This window comes from Mirounga leonina, unplaced genomic scaffold (assembly GCF_011800145.1).
Source record: "Mirounga leonina isolate KUSES-001 unplaced genomic scaffold, KU_Mleo_1.0 Mir_366, whole genome shotgun sequence".
NCBI lineage: Eukaryota > Metazoa > Chordata > Mammalia > Carnivora > Phocidae > Mirounga > Mirounga leonina.
This window is the reverse complement of record NW_023270709.1, coordinates 26,287,397-26,311,134: the sequence shown is the minus strand read 5'-3', so window position 1 is coordinate 26,311,134 and position 23,738 is coordinate 26,287,397. Positions and strand designations below refer to the sequence as shown.

Sequence of the window (23,738 nt, the reverse complement as noted above, 5' to 3'; positions counted from 1 at the left end):
AACTCCGTTAACTATATCGACTTCAACAGCTCCCATTACAATAGGAGAAGGACCAGTGAGTGAAGAGAGGTCATCCTCTCTTAAGAGCAGGTCTCACGCTCAAGGCTTTGGCATTCAAGAACTGAGCTCTAATCCTGAATCTGCCCCTTACGGGGCTGTGGAGCTTTGGCCAATGTTTTTGTAACATCAGGCTAGCTTTCTAGTTTGTAAAATAAGGTTAAATAAGATAAAGTGAATATAAAGTGTTTATAGTGCCATTCAACGGCCTCACAGCACTTCAATAACTGGTAGTGACTTTGAACATTAGTAATACTATCATCTTTCCATCACCTGCTCCCAAGTCAAAGATCAGCGGGTGAGGACGCACGCGTAAGTAGTAGACTTACAATAGCCAAAAGCTGGGAACAATCTAAAAGCCTATGGAACAGGGAAATGATAACTCAAATGAAACATAGTGAAATGATAGAACAACAGTTAAAGGGGGAAAACAGGGGGCGCCTGGGTGGCTCAGTTGGTTAAGCAACTGCCTTTGGCTCAGGTCATGATCCTGGAGTCCCGGGATCGAGTCCCGCATCGGGCTCCTTGCTCAGCAAGGAGGCTGCTTCTCCCTCTGACCCTCCCCCCTCTCATTCTCACTCTCTCAAATAAATAAATAAATCTTTAAAAAAAAAAGGGGGGGGGGGAAGCTTCACATGTAACAACATGAATAATCCTCAAAAGGTAATACTGAATGAAAAACGCAAGTTTCGGAAAAATACACATGGCATGATGCCATGGATGTAAATTCTAAACCATACAAAGTAACACTATATATTGTTCATGAATCCATGTATGTTTGAACATACAAAGTAAACAGGAAGTGTCCAAACTCAGGACAGTGGTGCCTCTGAGGGAAGGGGGAGGAGAAAGAGAACGTCGGTAGTGGTGGAAGGAGGCTACGACTTTATCAGGAACGTTTTATATTATTTAAGATTCAACAAGTATTTACTGAGCACCTACTGCGTACCAGGCCCTCTTGAGAAGGGGGATGGTATAGCTGACTCAGAGCAGATGGTGTCCATGTCAGGTTGTTGGGCTGTTGGTAACACCAAGTTCATTAGGTGGGGACCTGCCAACCGCTCCATTATAAGAGTACCTTCCCCCTTGGGAATTAATAGTAAGTCTTTGAGGCGATACCTCTGTTTCATGGGGATGACCCCATTTTCAAACAACCATCAACAATCCTTACCTGAATGAACTAATACAATGCGGACTACAAAATTGTACCTTTTCACTTTTATCATCATTCCCGCATTTATTAGGTGCCATCCCCTGCAAAGATCAACTATTCCTTTAAAAAGTCCTCTGTATCCTCCTCTTTTTAATTTTCTTAGTATTGCTATGGACTCATGGATGTTTTAAAATTAATTCAATCTATCATAAGCTATTACTGTCATTATTCTTTCTGGTGCTCAGAATGTCCCAGCGGGAGCCATTTCAATCTGGATTTTGTAGCCTTTGAAATTATCCCATTGGATTTGGAACCAATCCCTGCTTTTTGATACAAGATATCCTAGGCTCACCTTCTGCTTTTCTGTGCACTTCTAGAATAGATATGGGTAATCCCTGTTTAATGAACTAGGTTACAAAAATTAAATTATTTCCTACCAGATTTTCAGCTGAGTCACTGCTCAAGGGGAACCAAAACTCATTCTTTTTTCTTTTTTTAAGATTTTATTTATTTATTTGAGAGAGAGAGAGTAAGAGAGAGCATGAGAGGGGGGAGGGTCAGAGGGAGAAGCAGACTCCCTGCCGAGCAGGGAGCCTGACGTGGGACTAGATCCCGGGACTCTGGGATCATGACCTGAGCCGAAGTAATTTCTATGCATTTCCATTTTTAAAAGGTTGAGCTGGTGTAGATCTCCATGAAAAAAAAAAAAAGATGCCTAATCCTTTTGTGCTGACGGTTGGACAGTAACAGGTTTTAAACTCTAGCGAGAGTAGGGGTAACATAAGCTATAACTCTGAGAGAGCTGCAATAAATCTGTGGACAAAAGGGGGAACAATATGTAGAGATTTAGTGAGAGGCTATTTCCTACTGAACACATCATTAAATCCAGCTATTCACATCACCCTTATTAACTTTCATATCCAGAGCCTCATTTCATATGGCAGTTAAAATGGCATCACGGTGTTAAAACAAAAGCATTCAGGGAGTAGCACTGATGAGAGCCTATTGTGAAAATCACAGGAGGGAACGATTTGTACATTAACATGATTCACTTCCTTACTCTCCAGATCTGCACAATTTTTTTTTTGATGCAAGAAAATTAAAAATCTTTCTCTTCCCAACTCTGTCATGTTTTCTCCAGGAAACAGTTAATGGCTTACTTTTTGTTCATTCTCACTCATCGTGTAACTGATGCCAAAGTGAAGTTTCACACTCGCATGTTTCCTTTAAAAGTAGCTATAATTTAATGCATTTTTCTTAAGAGCTGTCCAAAGAATGAAAGTACTTGGTACCAACTGCAAGCAAATATCTTACCTTGAGAGCCCCTGTTAGTGCTGCTGGGCTCAGAAGCATGATGCTTATGAACACGAGCACCAGGTACGTGCCCCATGTAGTAGTATTATAAAAAAGAGAAGTACTTTATTGCAGTATTAAGCACAATGTTATTCTAATAGTCATGAAAAGTTGAGGAAGATTTTAACTTTTTTAATTGCAAAAGAATGAATAAATAATGAGGGAAAACTCGAAGTATTACACTTGAGAGAGGTATTTAAGTCCCTACTAGATCTTTGGAAAATCCACGTGAAAACGGAGGGCAGGAATGAGGCAGCTGGGAGATTTAAAAACTCGCCTTCGGAATGGACGTCATGGCTCAGTGACATCAAGAGGAATAATCAAAATTAGCCTAAAATGCTTAATGTAACCCATTTACTCTGTCCGTAGGATATCAACTCTATAAAGATGACAAAAATTAATCGTCAATACTACCACCACCACCCCAAAAACCAGACAAATCCTCTAACAAAATGGGGCATCTGGGTGGCTCAGTCAGTTAAGCATCTGACTCTTGATCTCAGGGTCATGAGTTGTTTAAGCCCCTCATGGGGCACCACACTGGGCATAAAGCCTACTTAAAAAAAAAAAAAGTTTTGAATCCTATAACAATTTACTCTACTGTTTAAAAAACTTGAGTCCAGTAAACCCCAGTGGTGGTAAGTAAAAAGAGTAGATGGTGGAAGGGCCTGATGCCTTGGGATGCTGATTGGAGAGCTGTAGCGGCCAATCAGCAATCAGGAGATCTGGTTCTCCCTGGATCTCCTGGATCTCCAAGCTCTCCTAAGACTAAGTCTTATAACTCCTTGTCCTAAACCTCCAACCTCAAGCAGAACTTGGGGTAAAGATGGTTTACCACCCAAACTCTATAAAAACCTGATCTGGTTCAGAAACCAAGGTCTTTGTCCTGTTCAGTTCAACTCTGATTAACATCCCTTCTGAATGGATTCTCCAGTGAGACTCAGAAGAGAATGGATTCTCAAGACACCTCTCTCCAAATTACAGATCCACTAGTTTGATAGTTACTTGCTCATAACCTTCAATCATTATTATTAACACAGTCTGCTTCATTTGTGAGGAAACCTGCCAAAAACAAGGCAATATTGTTTGCCACCTGTGATTTTTCGTTGGCTTTGGCTGCATTTTAAAGTGAGTTAACTATTTGCAACCCATTTGCTACAGGGAACAGTGAGATAAACTGTCTATCAAAGACATGTCCTACATGCCACTATGGTGGTGTATTATAACCAAAGAAGACTGGGTTTCGAAAGCACATCGGTACAGTCTCTACCTGTTGTCCTGACCTAACATTAATATATGGCAAACCCTACATGAATGCCCTTCGTTGACATTCTCCAACATTTAAGATTTCAGTATCAAATAACTGCATACAGGTGGCCAATTGATCCAGTTACCTGGGGAGTCGAGGCCACACAGGGCTCAACCAGCAGCATTTCTGTGGTTTTGCTATGCCCACGACAGAGGACGCTCTGAAGTGTTTTTTAGGAAAAGACCATTTTGGCCACGCTGACTTGGATGTGGCTTTGGGGGATTTCAACTGAGTGCTTGCTCAAGGGCGGAGGTCAACCTGAAGCAGCTTCCAGAGGAAAACCCTGGCTTGTTTGCAGGTACCCACCCTCTAGCTCAGCTCTGGTTAGGCAGTCCTCTCTCTGAGCAAGAGAAATGGTCACATGGCTCAATTTGATAATCAGACGTCAGGTCTGCAGCTTGCCACACGAATTCCCGAGGCTAAGGCCCCCCCCTTCCCAGCGAGCAGAACGGAGCACCACACAGGCAGAGCTGGGGACAGATCCCGAGCTTGGCTTTAACATCCTTGTCCGTTTTTTTACCCCTCTTAACTCTGTTCACTCACTTTACCTTTTAATTTCTATTTTACTAATTACAAAATATGCCCCTAAAGTAGTTTCTCAAGGAAAGCAGAACATGTATAACTCCAAGAAGCAACTATATAAATAAGGTTATACAATCTAAACTAAAATATATAAAAGAAATGCAGTTATATCTGGAGCATGGAAGTAATTTGTTTTTGGTCTAGTTTCCAAGTGTGGTTTTCAGTCTGAAAGTCAGGATTTTCGGCAGAACATACATCAAGGGCCAAAGCTAAAAACCATTACTTTATATTTTGATTTTGTTAAGGAATAGGCTAGGGGCGACTGGGTGGCTCAGTCAGTTAAGCGTCTACCTTGGGCTCAGATCATGATCCCGGGAGTCCTGGGATCGAGCTTCCTCTCCCTTCTCTCCCAAATAAATAAATAAAATCTTAAAAAAAAGAAAAAGAATAGGCTTGTGAGAGATGTTTGACCACAGCCCTGGTAGACGCGAAATCAAATACCAAACTCCAGCAGTGATAGCGGTTTCCTCGGAGTTTGGAGAAACCAAGAATTTGGAGAGGCCAACTTTGCTCTGAATTTCCACATGAGAGCTGCAGAATGAAGACGACCTCATCCCAACCCCGATGAGTATCCCTCAACTACAACTGGTACACTGACAGACTGACGTCGAATCACGAAGGCCATCGAGTGTGGCCTGCTTCTACTCAGGCGGTCCCCCGCACCTGGGCTCCCTCCCCAGCCACCTACAGCTTAGCCCCTGCTTTCCGTCATTCCCAAATTTCAGCCCGCGTTATTCCAGCCTGCTCGTTCCCTCCACAGCAAGCCTCTACTTTCAGGAGATATTTGGTTAAGCCTCCAACTCTATCAGGAGATATTTGGCTAAACTTCCAACTCCATCAGGCAAGAAGGAAAGCCAGGAAACCAAACATGGGGCAAACAGCATGGCCTGATTCGCCAGGAGTGAATGTGGACTGACCACGTATGTTCTCTGAATGGGCGGCTCGCAGAGGCAGAGAGCCCTCTGTCCCAGGTCTCTCTGCTGCTCGTTCCCGTCCGTTCAAACACAAGCTAGAATCTTGCCCAGTCCACTGACAGGAAGGTCAAACCCCGTAAGGACGGTAGGCCTGCAGTCATGCAGACCCGGCCCACCGAGCTCCTGGTGCAAAAGCCTCGGGCATGGGCTCTTTCTCACCCAACCTCCCCAGCCTTTGCTGCCAGTGACCCAGGCCATCCCGAAGACCAGGGACCCAGCAGAGAGGGCACGGGCTTGGGACTCGGCTCAGTGACAGTGCAGCGCCCAGCTCTGGCTGTCCCTTAACTAGCCGTGTGCTCTGGGGCAAGTGTCTCAGCATCTCTGGACTCTGGGAGTCTCATCTGAAAAATGGGCTAAAAGAGCTCCCACACATGGATACTGTATGTCTGTGGCGGAGGGGGGCGGCTTTTCTCCTTTTTCCCTATACAATTTGTTGAGAGTTTAGATCACTGAGGACATAACCTATAATCTCATTCTTCGAACCTCATAAAGATAACCTTTTCATGCAAGGGATTACTTTTTTTTTTTTTAAGATTTTATTTATTTTTTTTTTAGAGAGCGAGCGAGAGAGAAACAGCATGAGAGGGGAGAGGGTCAGAGGGAGAAACAGGCTCCCCGCTGAGCCGGGAGCCCGATGCGGGACTCGATCCCAGGACCCTGGGATCATGACCTGAGCTGAAGGCAGATGCTTAACCATCTGAGCCACCCAGGCGCCCTGCAAGGAATTAGTTTCTAGAGTCTGCAGAGAAATGTGTTACTGACATTTTATGGAATTCGCTACACAGAAATCAGAAAGACATAAATCCCGTACTCTTAAGGAGCAGAGAATCTTGTAGGGAAGCAGAGCCAAGCAATAACTGGAACGCAAAGCCATGCCATTAAACAAGATTTACTGAGCGATTATTATGTGCTGGGCACTGAGCAATAGACACCGGGAGATATGGTCAACAGCACAACCCAGGTCCCTGCCCTCCAGGAGCTGAGAGTCCAGTGTGGGGAGGTGGGCAAAACATACCTCCAGGAGTAAATAAAATCATTTCTGGTGGTGATCAATGCTGAGAAGACAAAAGGCGGTAATATGGTGGAAGGACTGGAGGGAAGTGAACAAAAGGGAGTGCAGGACCAGGTGGAGACAGACAGGCAGGGGCCTCACAGACCTGAGGAAAGCATATTCTGGGCGCAATGGGAGGCTGTCGGAGGGTCCGACACCTGGGACACGAGTAGGTTCCCAGGCTGCTGAGTAGGAACTGACAGGTTGCAGAAAGGCAGGAATGGAGGCAAGACTGCGGGCTGCCAGCGTGCGTCAGGGGTACAGGCAAGAACCGAGGGTGACGAGGCTGAGGGACAGAGCGGGACTGGGCAGTACGGGAAAGGGACAGCTTGAGCCTGTGGGTAGAACCAGTGTCATACATGGGGCTCGGGCGTGCTCGGGAGGCGGGGGGTGGGTAGTCTGTGGCTCTCTGTTGTGGACACCATCTAGTTCAGATGTCAGGGAGAGGCTGAATATACAAGTCTGTAGCTCGGGGTAAACAGACGTAGAAAGGAGAGTGGTTACGGAGCTGGGGAGGTGGTCTGGTAAGCGTGTCTACGCTGCGGTGCGCGTGCGGACTACATGCTCCCACCAGCTGCTGAGCCCACTCACACCGACCGTGCCAACTGGACATCTCAGCCGGGGCCTGGCGGGCACCCCCACTCAACACATCCACTACTGTCCGTTTCTGGCAAGACCTGCCGTTCTCCCATATTCCTCAGCTTCACGGACTCCTTGCCGCCTTAAAATAATATATAAACAAGCTAGCCCCCCGTGAGTCTCAAGACTTACGTGGTATGGCCTCCAGCCTCTTTGCCAACCCCCCATCCCTGCCGCACATAACGCTGCAACAGTTCCTCAATCTGCAACGTTCTCTCCTCGCTCTGAACCCGTGTGCGCCGCTCTCTGCCACGTTCACTTACTCATTCTCCTCCCAGCCAAGTTCTCTCTCAAATGCCATCTCTCTGTCCCAACAGTTACCGAGCGCCCACTATGTGCCAGGCATGATGCTCAGAACCTTGCTCCAGGATGCCTTCCCTGACAACGCCCCTCCCCCAGGCCGGGCCGGGCGACCTGCACTCTAGCAGAGCTCTAATAGTTCACTATCAATGTACAACCACCTCAAGTCCCAAATGAGCTGAGACCCATTTAGAACAGCAAGATTTGGGGGGAGAAAAAAAAGGAATAAATCAGGACCAAGAAGAAAAAAAATAAAGAAGCCCGAATTAAGGCTGCATACAATGAACTATACTTCTTCAGGCCCTAAACCCTTTTTTAGGTCAAGTGCACAGTGAGCTCTGAGGCCCTCGACGAAGGTGAGGCTTAAGTCATGGAGTAACGTGTTCGTGAGATAGGGAGCAAACCAGCAGCTCAGGATTTTCATCACTGCTGATAAAGACCTGTTATTTCTCCTGCATGTATTTGTAACAGAGGCACTCTGGGATGGAGTCAACAGTGACCATGACGTGTATATGGCAACAAGTTTTTTAGGGCTAGTTATTACGGCAGCCCTTACTGAAGCTCCAGGACACAATGCAGACGCACACCTCAGCAATTGTCCAGAGGCCCAAAACAGCAGGAAGAAAGAGGCAAGTCTGTTTAGCCGAGACCTTCAAGGGCACCAGGTCCTCTCCCACCGCTGGATCTCTGCTCAGGCCCTGCCTGGGCCCCACTGCCCGGGGAAGAGTAGGTCGGGGTGAGGGGCTGTGTGTGCCTAGTGCTGGGGGCAAGCTGAACCACAGCGGGGAAAGTGAGCTTCTGGTGATGAATGTTCCTCAAACGCCTTTGACCGTGACCCAGCTTTTTTATTTTTATTTTGTAGGTTTTACTTATTTATTTATTTTTAGGACTCTCTGCACCCAACATGAGGCACGAACTTCCAACCCCGAGATCAAGAGTCGCATGCTCTTCTGACTGAGCCGGCCAGGCGCCCCCTAGACTGTGATCCACCGTATATACGGAATGTATTTTATTCATGCCACGACCTGACGTATGCATACATGTATGTACAACTGAAACAAACATTTGGTGTAATCTGGTCTTTATATTCATACTTAGTGTTTCATTTCTGAGTTTGTTTTTTTAAACTCCTGGCCAGAACCATTACACTGACTTGATGAGTCACTTGTGGGCTGCGCTGAGGGTTGAAAGACGCATTCTGTGCTAATTCAAGCGTCTCTAGATGACCTCATTTCGGTGGCACATCTTTCCACACCCAAGCAAATACACGTGTGGGCTTCCCACAGATGCTAGTTCTGTGATGTGCAGAACGAGCTTTGCCACTTCTGCCTTTCAGCGCAGCAAACTTGCTGGGTGATGACGCTGGTTCCTTCACCTTCCATTTCTAGCACAGAGCCGAGAACAGCACTCACGATGGATGAACAATAAGCATTTATTGAATGAGTAAACGGCCCGCTAGTCCGTATTTTTAGTTCAGGGAGTCTTTCGATAGCTCAGAACTACCTAAGACTTCATCATCGAGGACTCCTCCTGCCTCCTCCCGGGGCTCTCGGGCCAGCAGCCACCTTGATCCAGTCTTTTCCCCGCGCCCGTTCCTGGGTAAGCCAGCCGCCCTGAAGCACCGCTCACCTTCTTCGTTAGACACACACACTTAATATCTAAAGGCACTGTTCTCTAGGATTTGAATATGGTTTAATTCAGAAGTTAAAGAGGACATCTGGCCTTCGGTTTCCACTGGCAAGCAGTGATAATCTGGAGCTCTCTGACAGAAGAGAGAGGTCGTTAAACAAACACGCACACTCTGTAAACATGAGGTTTCTAAGGGCCGCAAAGTGGGATTGATTTTAGAGAAATCATCTAATATTGGCTCTACTGTACTAGCCCCAGGAGTTACCAAATCTGTGATTGCTTGTAAGGGACTGAACTAGTTAGGACTTGATTTTAAAAGGTCCTGTTCAAGGGAAGTGTAAGTGTACTCCTATGTCGTCTACAAACCCACCCCCACCCCACCCCGCACAGGTAAACAACGGAACGTTTTTTGCTTGTTTCATCAATCCACAGGCTATTAGGGTCCTTTGCTCAATTTAACTCATGAGGGAAACCAAAATTATCTTTTATAATTATCATTACATGTCCGGAATTAAGCTCAGAAGAATCATCACATCCTCTGCAAGTCAGCTGCCCAACTCAGAGGCTGGTTTTGGAATGCCCTGACTAGTCACAACTAGTTAATGTTCTAAGTCATTTTTGGGGGCGGGGGGATTTAATGCGTCCTCCCCGTCTTCTTCCTCAGGAGTTTGGTTCACACTGGGAGCAGTGGGGCCGTTCTGTCACCTGCCTGGAAAAGGTACAGGGATGACTACAGAAACGGGGTGTCACAGGGATTTTCCATGGGGTCTCCTTTGTCTCCTGGGGGCTGCTGAGGGTGGTCAATGCTGTGTGTTAGGCTTTCTAAAAAGGTTTTGGGGGCAGATCTCTAGGGGAGCTCCCTGGAATAGGGCCTCTGCAAATAGTATTGGTGCCAGTTAAAAATTAAAAAGTTAAGAAAACTGTCAGTCGTCAGGAAATGTTGACCTCTCGGGATTTGCGGGGCACCCCTGGCATTTCCACAAAGGTCTGCCACAGAAATTACTCGAAACTCTGAGGAACATACAACACCCATTCTAGCTGTACTATACTACAGTTTTGAAAATTAATATTTGGGGGCGCCTGGGTGGCTCAGTTGGTTAAGCAACTGCCTTCGGCTCAGGTCATGGTCCTGGAGTCCCGGGATCGAGTCCCGCATCGGGCTCCCTGCTCGGCGGGGAGTCTGCTTCTCCCTCTGATCCTCCCCATCTCATGCTCTCTGTCTCCCATTCTCTCTCTCAGATAAATAAATAAAAAATCTTTAAAAAAAAAAAAAAAAAGAAAATTAATATTTGGAAATCAAGAGGTTTTCATAGGTCACTTTGCAGTGATTAAAAAGTTAAGTGATATCAATAAGAAAATGACATTACAGAATAAATAAAATTATAAGAGGAAGCTAACAACCAGGGCTTGAACAACTTCCTGTACCTACTTGGTATGCATGCAACTAATTTAAATGAGATATTGACTCAATAGTCTATACTTGGCAATATTGTTAATAGATTAGTTCTACAGGGGCACCTGGGTGGCTCAGTTGGTTAGGCGACTGCCTTCGGCTCAGGTCATGATCCTGGAGTCCTGGGATCGAGTCCCGCATCGGGCTCCCTGATCGGCAGGGAGTCTGCTTCTCCCTCAGACCCTCCTCCCTCATGCTCTCTGTCTCTCATTCTCTCTCTCTCAAATAAATAAATAAAATCTTAAAAAAAAAAAAATAGATTAGTTCTACTAACTAGTGGTACTTAAAATTGAGGTGATTTGTTTTTTTTTTTTTTTGAGGTGCTTTGTTTTTTAAAAAATATTTTGACCAAGACAAATGGATCTTCATTAAATTTTAATCTCTATTAAAAAGCTTAAAAATCAGGGGCGCCTCAGTGGCTCAGTCGGTGAAGCATCTGCCTTTGGCTCATGTCATGGTCCCAGGGTCCTGGGATCCAGCCCAGTGTTGGGCTCCCTGCTCAGCGGGGAGTCTGCTTCTCCCTCTCCCTCTGCCCCTCCCCACTTTTCTCATGCTCTCTTTCTCAAATAAATAAAATCTTAAAAAAAAAAAAGCTGAAAAATTATATATTAAAATTTGAGGCTGAATTTGTTAAGGGAAAATAATTGTTATTTTGTCATTGAAAAAAGGATTCACAAGGTGTACTCTAGAATAATTCAAGGCTTTTAAAATTCTTTTCCTAGGAAATATCAGTAAGTAGATGAACTGCTTCTCTGCATGAATATCTTTTGATTTAAAACGGGTATGACACTCATTAAAAGATCTGAAAGAATTACATACAATTAGTGAGCTAGTTATGCTAAGGAGCAGACACTGGGTCTTCACCCACTTGGCACGTGATCCTAAACCCTGAGCTTCTGTAATTTTTTAAAGGTGGCAAACTATATATAGCGATAAATTAAGAAGTAACTAATCAGTAGAATGCGAACTGCATCCTTCAATACCCCAAAGGCCAATGATAAAGTGAAGTTCAAAGAGACAGCTGGGAATACTGATTTCCTAAGAGCACCTGATAGCAGGAAAGAACAGATGGTCTATGGACAATCAAGAGGCTAAGTAAATACACGTTTCAGCAGGACAAAGAAGGCATGGGTGTTGAGATTATAAATCTAGGAAAGCTAATTAATCATTATCGCCAACAAAATAACACATGGAAAGGCAAGGAATATTCCAGGTAAGCCCGAAGTGGGCAGATGCATTTCTAACAATTGAGCGTGTCAGGATTTTTGACATAGCGGTTTCCAATCATGTTTAAAACCTGCAGGCTTACATTACAGTTATAGGGTACATGTCTTTCATTTGTGTTCCTGTTTACATATCAATTTAGTCTGGAATCAGTAAGCAGATATGCTACACAAAGCAATGCAAGTCTAATTAAATCTTACCGAAGCTTTAATTCTGGATGTAAGAAATACACCATATATGACATCCATCAAACGCAGAGACTACAATGCCAAACTGCCTGCCTTTGGGGGATCTCAGGCCACTTGAACAAGTTACTTAACTTTTCTATGCCTCAGTTTACCCACTTGTTAGACACAAGATATTAATGATATCTATCATTCATAGGTGGTTGAAAGGGCTGAACTGGTTACTCTTCATAAAGAGCTAGGAATAGTGCTCATCACATTACAGGGACTGCATCTAAGGGTTAAATAAATGACCAAGAAGGCTTTTTAAATCATCTGGTTTTCTGTCTGGAGTAAACTGACATCAGAATCTCTGGGGCTATGAGAGTGGACACAGACTGGAAAATGTCTGCAGGTTATTCTCATAGTTCTTGTTCTATCCGGGACCCACCCCCCACCCCCCATGACACCCACCACTTGAACTAGATAACTTCTTTGTTTCTTTCTAGCTAAAAGAAAAAGAGATAATTAGATTGAAGACAGTTTTTTAACTCTGCCCTTTTATTTAAAGAAAACTGCCTTTTCCTTCAACAATTATGAAATTAAGGTTGATGAGAAGGTCTCAGGCACCCTCCCTCCCCCCCACCAACTCCCTGGCCTGCCCTGCCAGCAGATAATAGGGCCTCTCAAACCACTCACTCATTCTAATTTCAGCCCTCACTTAGACAAAGAGTAAGTTTAAGCAATCAGCCATATATATTAAATTTGTTTCCATCTCCAAAAAGGCAACCCTTCAACTCGACTAATAAATTTCTACCTCTAATTTATGGCGCTAAACCTTCCTTAGTGTGATTATAACTATTGGTTCTTTACAGAGACATAAGGACTGAAATGGAATTGACTTTTGGACCACGGAGACATGGAAGAAACATGATGATAAGATATCTGGGGGTAGGGAAAAAAGAGATGCCCAGATTGCCTACTAAGTTTGTTAAAGAAATGTTCAAAAATAGATTTAGCAGATGTCATGAACATCACAGGCAAAAACTGCCAGAATCCTGATTCTGTAAGTAGAATCTCTAAGGGAGAAGGTCGGTGACGAGTCTAAGTTACTTTGGAATGCCCCCAGGGAAAGTGTCACAGGGCTCTGGGCTATCAACCCACATGTCAGTAATAGCAAAGTTACAACACCGCACCTGACGGCGCTCTAGCTCTGTGTACAGCACAGGACTCACGATTCCACGTGGGGAAGCTATCTGCAGACACAGAGGCACTAGTCCTTCTGGGGCTCTTCCATACAACAGCTAACCTTGTATCCCGTCTTCCCGGATCACTTAAGCCAGAAACGCTGCCAAGGCGTGTGCACAGGCTCATTTAGAAAACCAAAACAAGGGCGCCTGGGTGGCTCAGTCGGTTAAGCGACTGCCTTCGGCTCAGGTCATGATCCTGGAGTCCTGGGATCGAGTCCCGCATCAGGCTCCCTGCTCGGCAGGGAGTCTGCTTCTCCCTTTGACCCTCCCCCCTCTCATGTGCACTCTCTCTCTCTTTCTCGCTCTCTCAAATGAATAAATAAAAAAAATAAAATCTTTAAAAAAAAAAACAAAAACAAAACAAATTAAATGTTTCTCCCTTGCAAACCTGTTCTTCAAACCCTTTTAAAATGGCGCCACATGAGGACCACAACTTGAATATTTGGTAATGGATGTCAACGAGAAACACAAACGATCTGCCGCTATTTGATTATGAAAGAGGCAGTGCAGGTAATTTTAAAAGGTGAGACGAATCCTCTGTTCCTTTCAAATTCGCTCTGAATTTGTGCCACTGGCTTAGGGTAAAAAGCCCAAAGCTCAGAAAATTGATTTTCTGTAGGAGAGGGCTCCCTGCACCCAGAGGACCTGCCACGGTGTAAAATGCGCTGTCTGTGGGTGGCTTAGGATATTATAATATATACATATATCAAATCGTTATGTCGTACACCTAAAAGTAAAACAGTGTTGGGATGCCTGGCAGGCTCAGTCAGTAGAGCCTATGATTCCTGATCTCAGGGGTCATGAGTTTGAGCCTCACACTGGGTGTAGAGTTTACTTTAAAAATAAATAAGTAAAGGGGCACCTGGGTGGCTCAACTGCTTAAGTGTCTGACTCTTGATTTTGGCTCAGGGTCCTGGATTGGGCCCTGAGTGGGGCTCTGCGCTGGGCGTGGAGCCTGCTTAAGATTCTCTTCCCCTCTGCCCTTCCCCCCGACCAGTGCATGCTCTTTCTCCCAAACAAATAAATCTTTAAAAAAAAAATAAGTAAATAAAACTAAAAGGGTATTATATGTTGATTTTATCTTAATAAAAAATAAATTTAAAGAAATGATTCCTCTCCTCTCCTCTTACCCCACCCACTTTATTTAAGAAGAACAACCACTGTTTTCTTTCACATGACAAAACCAAAGCAGTCAATCAAACAAAAATAAAGTTTACACAGTGAAACACCATCCTTACAGTAGCTAAGCCAGTCTTTTTTCACCAACACTCTCTCATCCTAAACCACATAACTTACAAACGCAACAAAATACGTCACGAGCTCACGTTTTCTTTACTCCTTCCCAACTCACACATGACTGAATAATTCTGGCAGGAAATGTGACATGTAGAGTTGATTTTGAATCTTTAATTCATATCTATTTCCTATAACATACTTATTTTCTTTTAAGGTTAAACTAAGAGCTTTCTGGAATAATCACCCTATGTTAACTTCCATTGCCTCAAGATGCAAAGTAAAAAAATACTAAAGATACATTTTACAATATACTAGACAAGTTATTAAAAAACTTGATAATTCCCCCTACATAGACCAAATACAGTTGTAAGTTTACATGTTATATAGCAAATTATTTGTCATCTTTCACTATACTAGAATGTTATTTGAAATCTAGGATTATATTTTTGGCTTTCTTTGCTAGCCTCCTTGTATATGATAGGGTTTTATCTGGAGGGTTCTCAATTATTTTATTCACAGACTTTAACAGGTAACAATGGCTGGCTTATAAATAAGGAACTACTTAAAGCATTACCTTTTCTTCTGGGCTAGAAAAATCACAGCAGGCACATCAAATCCTTGGTTTTCAAAGTTAAAAACAAGTATCATTCCTGACAATGGCTGAATCTAAAAATTACTAGAATTATTAGCTGATATAGAAACATTTGGGCAAGGAAGTAGCCCAGAGGTTGTCTAGCAGCACTCTCTCAGATTTTGAGGAATTCCTAAAAGATGAATTATTTTAGTGAAACATAAAAATATTGAGAGGCACATACAACTGTTTTTACAGTAAAGAAGTAACTAATACTAATAATGCAAATTCTAAAATAATGAAATAGGAACTTAAGTAAAATTGTCCTCAGAGGGGAAAAAACATCAACATACTGAACACCCTAGTTACGTGGCCAGATGGATACACCATGTGAAATTCAGAAAGTGAGTTAGGAATCAAGACCTACTGCTGGGTAGACACTAGGTGCATATTGCATCTTCTAAAGCACATCGCATCAAGGGAATTAAACAGAATATAAACTAAATGGGAAATGCAAATATAAGAGGATACCCCCAAACTGTGTAAATTAAAAACGGGAAAAAGCACCAGAGGAAATAAAAGTGATAGGACCAAGACAGAAATAGTTATCCTACATATTTTGTGTGGGAAAAAGTCCTCCCCACATTCCTAATGGCTTACTTAAAAATATTTTCTTGCCACAAATGACCTTCAAAAGTTAAATAATCAATTTCTCCTAATGAATTTAGGAATTTTTTCCACTGAAGCTACAGGGGCAGATCTAGGTATTATGCTCACTGTAACTTCCACAACTTTTCCTTGGGAGGGGGTATGGAAGTACTCTTTAAGAAAAGTTTTAAGAAACAAAAAATCCCCCAAAAAACGAGCAAAGGAGAAAAAGGGAGAGACAAACCAAGAAACAGATTCTTAACTCTAGAGAACACACTGATGGTGACCAGAGGGGAGGTGGGTGGGGGATGGGGGAAACAGGTGATGGGGATGAAGGAGGGCACCTGTTGTGATGAGCGCTGGGTGATATATGGAAGTGCTGAATCACTATATTGTAACCCCTGAAATTAATATTACGCTGAATGTTAATTACACTGGAATACAGAATAGAATAAAATGAGGGGCGCCTGGGTGGCTCAGTCGTTAAGCGTCTGCCTTCAGCTCGGGTCATGATCCCAGGGTCCTGGGATCGAGCCCCGCATCGGGCTCCCTGCTCCGCGGGAAGCCTGCTTCTCCCTCTCCCACTCCCGCTGCTTGTGTTCCCTCTCTCGTTGTCAAATAAATAAAATCTTTAAAAAAAAAAAAAATAGAATAAAATGAAATAAAGTGAAGCTTTACAAAATTACAAATCCAAAGTAAGGTACAGGGCCTCAGTGGGGACCTGAGGCTTCAGCTTCATTAGCTTCGTTAACAGTCTCTGTAAGCAACAAGTTTCTGAAAGAATGATCTCTGGGAGGGAGTTCTATTTGGTCTGGTTTGTAATGGTGACATCTCCAAAAAAAAAAAATCAGTAGCAAAGCCCAGTGGGGATGGGGTAGTGGTGTCACCAAAGGACGTGTCTTACCATACAAGTATCCAGATCTTCCAAACGTTCCATCTCCGTGAGTTCCTCCACCGTCATGACAGAGCGCTTAGCTGGCTTCTCTTCAGCCAGCTCAATCTCTAAGGTCTCTGGCTGAGCAACGGTCTTGGCCCGTCTGCTGAAATGGTCAGCCTAAGAGAGTCAAGGAGAAGAAGCACCAGAGGCAAGAAGGGAAGAGCATGTTAGCTGAATTCTGGAAGATACCTGCCACAAGGTGGCGCGGTGAAGGAGTCTATGTGCCTGCGGTTACGGACAATTCTCAATACATTCACACTACAATAACTCACCTCTTATTACCTCTTATTATCTTTGGAGGGTGGATTGTCTTAAGCAAGAAATCATAAAACCTCCTTTAGTAAAATACAAGAATACTTAGTGTAGAAGAAAATAAGGAGTGTTCTTTTCATTAATTTTATTTCATAGTTCCTCCGAAATAATTTCTTTCTATATCTAGTGCTTTAAAAGTATCTAATTAGGGGAAATAAAATGATTCCAACCTTTCCTGTTTTTAAAGGGCTGAAAGGAAGGAAATTGCTAACAGCTTTCATTGTTTTCAGGTAATGAACACCGTATGTGATAGGATTTATTAATTTCCACTGTTATGCTTTAGGTAAACCTAAAAACATTAATGATAAGAGGTAGAATAAACTGGGCTGAAGTTAATAAACTCTAGTGCTGGGCTGACTCATCACCAGGAACTTTGATTTAATTCTTTGGAAAGATCAGAACCAGCTGACAATACCGTGGAACCACTGGCGACACTTCGAAACTTAAATTGGAGAATATATTCATGTAATTGGAATGTCTTTGAAAACAAAATTTCATTTTTTAGATACGATTCCTTTCACACAGCAGTTAAGCTCTCTTCTTACAACCCAAATCAGTAGAATATTAAAACAAAGTTCAATACAAAAGTGCACCCACATAGCTCATTTTTAAATGGTATAAAAAAAAAAGTCGGTATTTTTCTGAGTAAATTCTTCAAAGAAAGACAAATGCCAAAAAAGTGAACAATTCAGCCGTTCAGTGTGGTGCTCACGTGCAATCATGTTGATACAGTATCAGGGGCATCTTGAGGCCGTCCCTGCAGCCGTGGGTTATTGAGAAATCGTTTCTATAAAGGATGCTCCACTGAGTTTGTTTCTGCTTATTTAAAAAAAAAGGAAAAGTCTGACTTGGGAGCTCTAGACACTAACATAGGCCTTTCCTTTTTTTGAAAGATTTTATTTATTTATTTGACAGAGAGAGACACAGCGAGAGAGGGAACACAAGCAGGGGGAGAGGGAGAGGGAGAAGCAGGCTCCCCGCCGAGCAGGGAGCTCTATGCGGGGCTCGATCCCAGGACCCTGAGATCATGACCTGAGCCGAAGGCAGATGCCCAACGACTGAGCCACCCAGGTGCCCCTAACATAGGCCTTTTCTGTGCCACAAACCAGAAGCTAGTGCTTCTTAAAGTCTCTGGGGTGATGAACCAGCTTTCTATATTTCCAGTTTGCCACACACCGGTATATTGGTAAAGTACAATAAAAATGAAACTTTAGAGAAATAACATGTGTTTGCATATTGTGGCCATCTCCAGTTGCTCTAGAAATTTCTCCACGTTTCCTCTTGGTTGGTGACCTTGTCAGGCACAGGTCCCCGGTGGTGAGTGGGCCAGCTCCAGCCCATGGGCAGTATTTTCAGTGACGCTGCGAGAGACTGCTGTCCTATCTTTTCAATTTTAGAGGACAGCCTACCCATTTTTCTGAAATATTCATGTTGTCTGCCTCGTGGAGAAGCCATGGTTACTGTTCTTCCCACTGAGGTGCTCCCTGGCATCACCGACAATTCCATGCCATAAAGCCTGAATGCACTCTCTCCAGCCTGCACTTAATTTGAAATGTTTCTCCGGGGAAAATGTCATAACTTGCTCAAGAGATTCGTACCACAGCACATTGCTAAAATGTTCGCGACGCAAGATGTAAGGAGTAACGAAACCTTCATCTGTGCCTCAGAGGACTTCCTGAAGTTGAAAACACATGAAGTTTCTCATCTATTTTTTATATGCAGTGAGATTGGAAGTAAAGTCTTCTACCTCAATAAAACCAGTCTCTAGACGAAGACAATTTATGTCTTTACCTCGGTTATATCCAAGAGGCCTGGCTGGGCACGTGGCAGCTACCGATCCCTAGAATGTGTCCATTTTACTCTGGCCTTTTCTTTGGACTCCAAATATTCCCCTCCCCTCACCCCGTGTTTTCAGGAATAGTCCATTCCCACATGATCATGTTGAAGAGCAACAAAATAAGCACACAAAAATTAAATAATCTAAAATACCTTAATTTTAGATCTCGGTTTCAGCATTATTAACAAAACTTTTGGTCTGCGTTATAAATGCACAACAGAATTTCTCAATACCATCACGTCCCTGTTCCCCTTCCATTCCCTCTGGAGAGATTCTAACATATTCTAGAATTGTCTGGAAGCAATGTAGGAGAGGAAAAGTAGGATCGTGGCCATAAAGCTGCAAAGGAGTAAGATGCAGGAAAGAAGCGGCATCCCCAACCTGGAGCCTGCCCAGCATCACGGCGGACCGCACTGGGAGTCCCACTCCGGACGTGCACAGCACTCACCAGTCTATGATGGCAGTGTGAGAGTGCATCCAGGATTTCATCCACAATCCGATCGGACAGGAAGGAGGCCACTGTCAGCTTCACTTCACTATGTGAAAAGCAAAAGGACACGGTAGCATTTAAATTTGTGCAACATCACCCATCGCTGATGCCATGTTGATAAGGTCAACTGTGATTCCGCTTCTGTCTTTGAAAACGGAACAGAAGAACGTGTGAACAGGGCTAAGGACTTCCAAAAATAAGCCTTAAACACTGCCATAAACACACAGGTAATAACAGACTTGCTTGACCAATTTCAACCTGCCTCTGCAATCTCAAAACTCAAGATTTAGTGGTAGAAATGAAAAACGTCTGGATAAAGACAAACTAAATGGGAACCAGATGTACCGTGTGGTGAGGAACAGTTCTTCCACTGACATAAAGGAAAACAAACCTGGGCTGGAGTAAATTAAGAAAGTCTAGTCTGATTGTTAAACTTGGGTTATTACTTTAATATGCATGTCCCCCGCCTTAAAAAAAAATACAAAACTTTTTACCAATCCAGTGGTACCATATTGAGGTGCTTCTGCTGTACTCCCTGTCTTACTTCAAACTGTTACAAATTCACTGTTCTCTTGCCTTTTATGAACAGAGGTTACCAAAACATGCAGTTTCGGTGTCTCTCACCTGACCTTAAGAAGGTGTCCAGTCAACTGAAAGTAACCCACTAGTTTTGGAGTTTTCACTAATAAACAAGTCAGCCACGAGGGTCTCTGTCAGATAGCTGGTATTTCAGTCTGCATTTTAGTTATTTGGTATTCCCAAGAATTCAAATTCTACCCGTGTGTCTTCAGTCTGAATAATCCTACTGAAATGCACGTATGTACAAACGGACATAAATGCACAATACAGTTGAAGGTGAATGTGCTGGAGAGAGAGACCCACGCTCCAATATCGCCTCGTAAGTTCAGTCTACTTTTGAAGTCAAGAATTTTCAAGTTTTTAGAGCAGGGGAAGGAGTTACCAAAATATATTTAATCCTAAAACCAAGGTTGAAAGTATATTTGGGTAACAGGGAAAAACCTTTCTAACCTAAAGGCAGTAATTTGCATTGAGATTTTTTTCTGGCAAGGCAGATTTCGGATGGCAGGGAGAAATGGCGGCACCAACTCTTTGATGTCTACATTAGAGATTTTCCTAGGCTAAAGATAAAAGGATGTTTCTTTAATTCCTGTCCCCAAAACAAGGTCTTGGGAGCTACTGGGCTTATCTAATACTTTACTTTATTATTCCCCAGAGGTGCCTGCTGATAAGATTCACCTGGGTCTCATTAAAAATACAGATTACTGGGTGGGAGGATGGGTTAGCCTGGTGGTGGGTATTGAGGAGGGCACATTCTGCATGGAGCACTGGGTGTTATGCACAAACAATGAATCATGGAACACTTCATCTAGAACTAATGATGTAATGTATGGGGATTAACATAAGAATAAAAAAAATAAAGAAAAAAAAAGAAGATAGCAGGAGGGGAAGAATGAAGGGGGGAAATCGGAGGGGGAGACGAACCATGAGAGACGATGGACTCTGAAAAACAAACTGAGGGTTCTAGAGGGGAGGGGGTGGGAGGATGGGGTGACTGGTGATAGACACTGGGGAGGGTATGTGTTACGGTGAGCGCTGTGAATTGTGCAAGACTGTTGAATCTCAGATCTGTACCTCTGAAACAAATAATGCAATATATGTTAAGAAAAAAAAAAAAGAAGAAGAAGAAGAATGTAGCAGGAGGGGAAGAATGAAGCAGGGGAAATCGGAAGGGTAGACGAACCCTGAGAGACGATGGACTCTGAAAAACAAACTGAGGGTTGCTGGAGTGGGGGGTGGGGTGGGAGGGATGGGGTGACTGGGTGATAGACACTGGGGAGGGTATGTGCTCTGGTAAGCGCTGTGAATTGTGTAAGACTGTTGAATCTCAGATCTGTACCTCTGAAACAAATAATGCAATATATGTTAAGAAAAAAAAAAGAAGAAGAAGGTGGCAGGAGGGGAAGAATGAAGGGGGGGAAATCGGAGGGGTAGACGAACCATGAGAGATGATGGACTCTGAAAAACAAACTGAGGGTTCTAGAGGGGAGGGGGGTGGGAGGATGGGTTAGCCTGGTGATGGGTATTGAGGAGGGCATATTCTGCATGGAGCACTGGGTGTTATGCACAAACAATGAATCATGGAACACTTCACCTAAAACTAATGATGTAATGTAGGGGATTAACATAAGAATAAAAAATAATAATAATAAAAAAATAAAAATACAGATTACTGGGTCCCACCCCAAACCTGGGGTGGGAGGTGGGGGTGAAGGGGGGTGGGGACTGGGATTCTAATTTTGACAAGCACTTCCTCTCATTTTTTCAGGCATGTTTGGGAATTTTACTTCTTCATAAAACTATAGAATCGGTCGTTTTCTCTCTCTCTCCCCTGCCCCACCAAGTTGGGGAGGGATGGTTTATCTGTTTCAAACTGTAGGACCAAAAAAGATTCTTTAAAGTGCACCAAAAAAAAAAAAAAAAAAGGTTTCAGGATTGTGCTATCATTTTGTTACCGGATGATATGCTTCCTTATGGAACTTCCAAACTATGAACTTTTTAGAGGAATTCCACTTAACCTGCGTGGGCACAGCTGTATCTGGATGTAGACACAAGTGTGGACATTTGTATTTTCATTCCATCAATGCTCCAAATAACACATTTTAAAAAGAAAAAGCAAAGCAAGGAGTTAATGAACACAGAAGTGATTCACTGATATAAGGAGTTGTAGCCTGCTGTTCACTTTTCAGAATTTGCCCATCTTCAAAAGAAGTGACCATATTTGACAGAATTTGGTACTCTTGTGAAGGCACCAGAATATGATCCCTTGGCAATTCAATCCATTAGGACAGAAGAATGGTGGCCAATGCATTTTTTCCTCCTTAATACTTCAGGGGCTTCAATAAAAATCCTAAAACTATGGGTTGCAGAACTATGTAAGCATACTTAGGGCTTGAGTCAGTAAAATCACTGATCTATGGGGTCCTGTAAATCTTCTAAATGGCCTTTCATTGTGCAAGTCTTACCATTTAGCTTTTATTTATTCATTTTTTTAAAGACTTTATTTATTTATTCATGAGAGACAGAGAGAGAGGCAGAGGCAGAGAGAGAAGCAGACTTCCCGCGGAGCAGGGAGCCCGATGTGGAACTCGATCCCAGGACCCTGAGATCATGACCTGAGCCGAAGGCAGACGCTTAACAACTGAGCCACCCAGGCGCCCTAGAGTTTTATTTTTAGAAACCCCAACACACACACAGGACAGCTGCACCTTAGACCCAAGATGGTCTCATCACTGCAGAATTCCTCAATCCTCAAAGTTCCATGATCTACCTTCCATATCTAGGTTGTAATATCATTTTTGGCTTATTTTAACTCTCACTTTTCTCATAGGTTCTCATTCGGCTACACATCACTTGTTCTTTGTTAACACAACGCCCACTTCTTCAGATAAAAGCTGGGGTTTTGTTTTTTGTGTGTTTTTGTTGTTGGTTGTTCCCCCCCCCCCACATCGAAGTCTTCTTATCAAGATTCAGAAACAGTTAAAAGGGGACATTTGAAAATATTTCTGAATTTGGTTACTAGTCTGCTGACTCCCCAACGGAGAAACACGGAGAATTCGTGGAATATCATTCAGACTGCTAACCACCCCAGAGTTTCTAGGTGGAAATAGAGGAAAGTTTGTTTGGTGATCACGGCTTCTCAATATTTGTATCTTGGCGTATTTTTCCACCTTTTCCAAGCACAAATCAGCCAACAGTCGAGAGCAGCACCAGCACGTACACAGCATCCCGACCCACCACAGAACACAGGAGGCACCAGCCGGGAGGTCACAGCGGGCCCCTTTGCTTGTCTCTAGGCTGGGCATTTGCTCAGAACAGCCAACTTCAAGTCAGTAATTTCTGAAGGTGGAGGATACGCTTCAGGAGGAGAAAAAAAGGGATTACCAACAAGTACCCCCCTATTAAAAATCAAACAAACGGAGCAGAGCGCTGCATGCTCTTCCGTAAGGCAGGCGTATCCGCGGCCGTCCTGTTTGGTTCATGTATAAACCTAGGCGTTTCCGCGCAGCCCGGTCAGTACGCCACGACAGCCTACTGGACGTGTCTACGCCTTCTCCGCGGCTGGAGCCGACAGTAACGCTCCTCCCAGCTGCCTCGACTGCGGCCACACAAACTACAGTCGTAAACCTACCTAATCTTGTTAAGGATGTCAATGCCAGACTGCTCCAACAGCACGTTTTTCACAAAGGTACGCGGGATGGAAATCTTTTCAGTGCTGGCATGAATCAAGTCTTGTCGAATGTGGGCTTTCTTCATCACGTTGGGACAAAGGTTCTCGGCGGCATCGACCATGGACTCAAGCAACACCTGAAACACAGCACAGCGGACGGGAGAGGTGACGTCAGGGCACAGCGGAGGGGAGAGGTGACGTCAGGGCACAGCGGAGGGGAGAGGTGACATCAGGGCACAGCGGGGGCGGGGGAGAAGTGACGTCAGGGCACAACGGAGGGGAGAGGTGACATCAGGGCACAGCGGGGGCGGGGGAGAAGT

At 43.8% G+C, this 23,738-nt stretch overlaps 1 protein-coding gene across 5 annotated transcripts in view; it reads right to left on the bottom strand.

Annotated features, from left to right (window-relative positions):
- Positions 1-23,738, bottom strand: part of CARMIL1 (capping protein regulator and myosin 1 linker 1) — a 308,617-nt gene that overhangs the window by 45,658 nt on the left and 239,221 nt on the right. For all 5 annotated transcript variants that reach the window (XM_034985796.1, XM_034985797.1, XM_034985799.1 and 2 more), the window contains 3 exons: positions 23,380-23,555; positions 19,128-19,215; positions 16,498-16,647 (listed from right to left, as the gene is read on the bottom strand). In XM_034985796.1, coding sequence (XP_034841687.1) covers positions 16,498-16,647; positions 19,128-19,215; positions 23,380-23,555 — 414 coding nt within the window. The remainder of the gene's footprint in view (positions 1-16,497; positions 16,648-19,127; positions 19,216-23,379; positions 23,556-23,738) is intronic.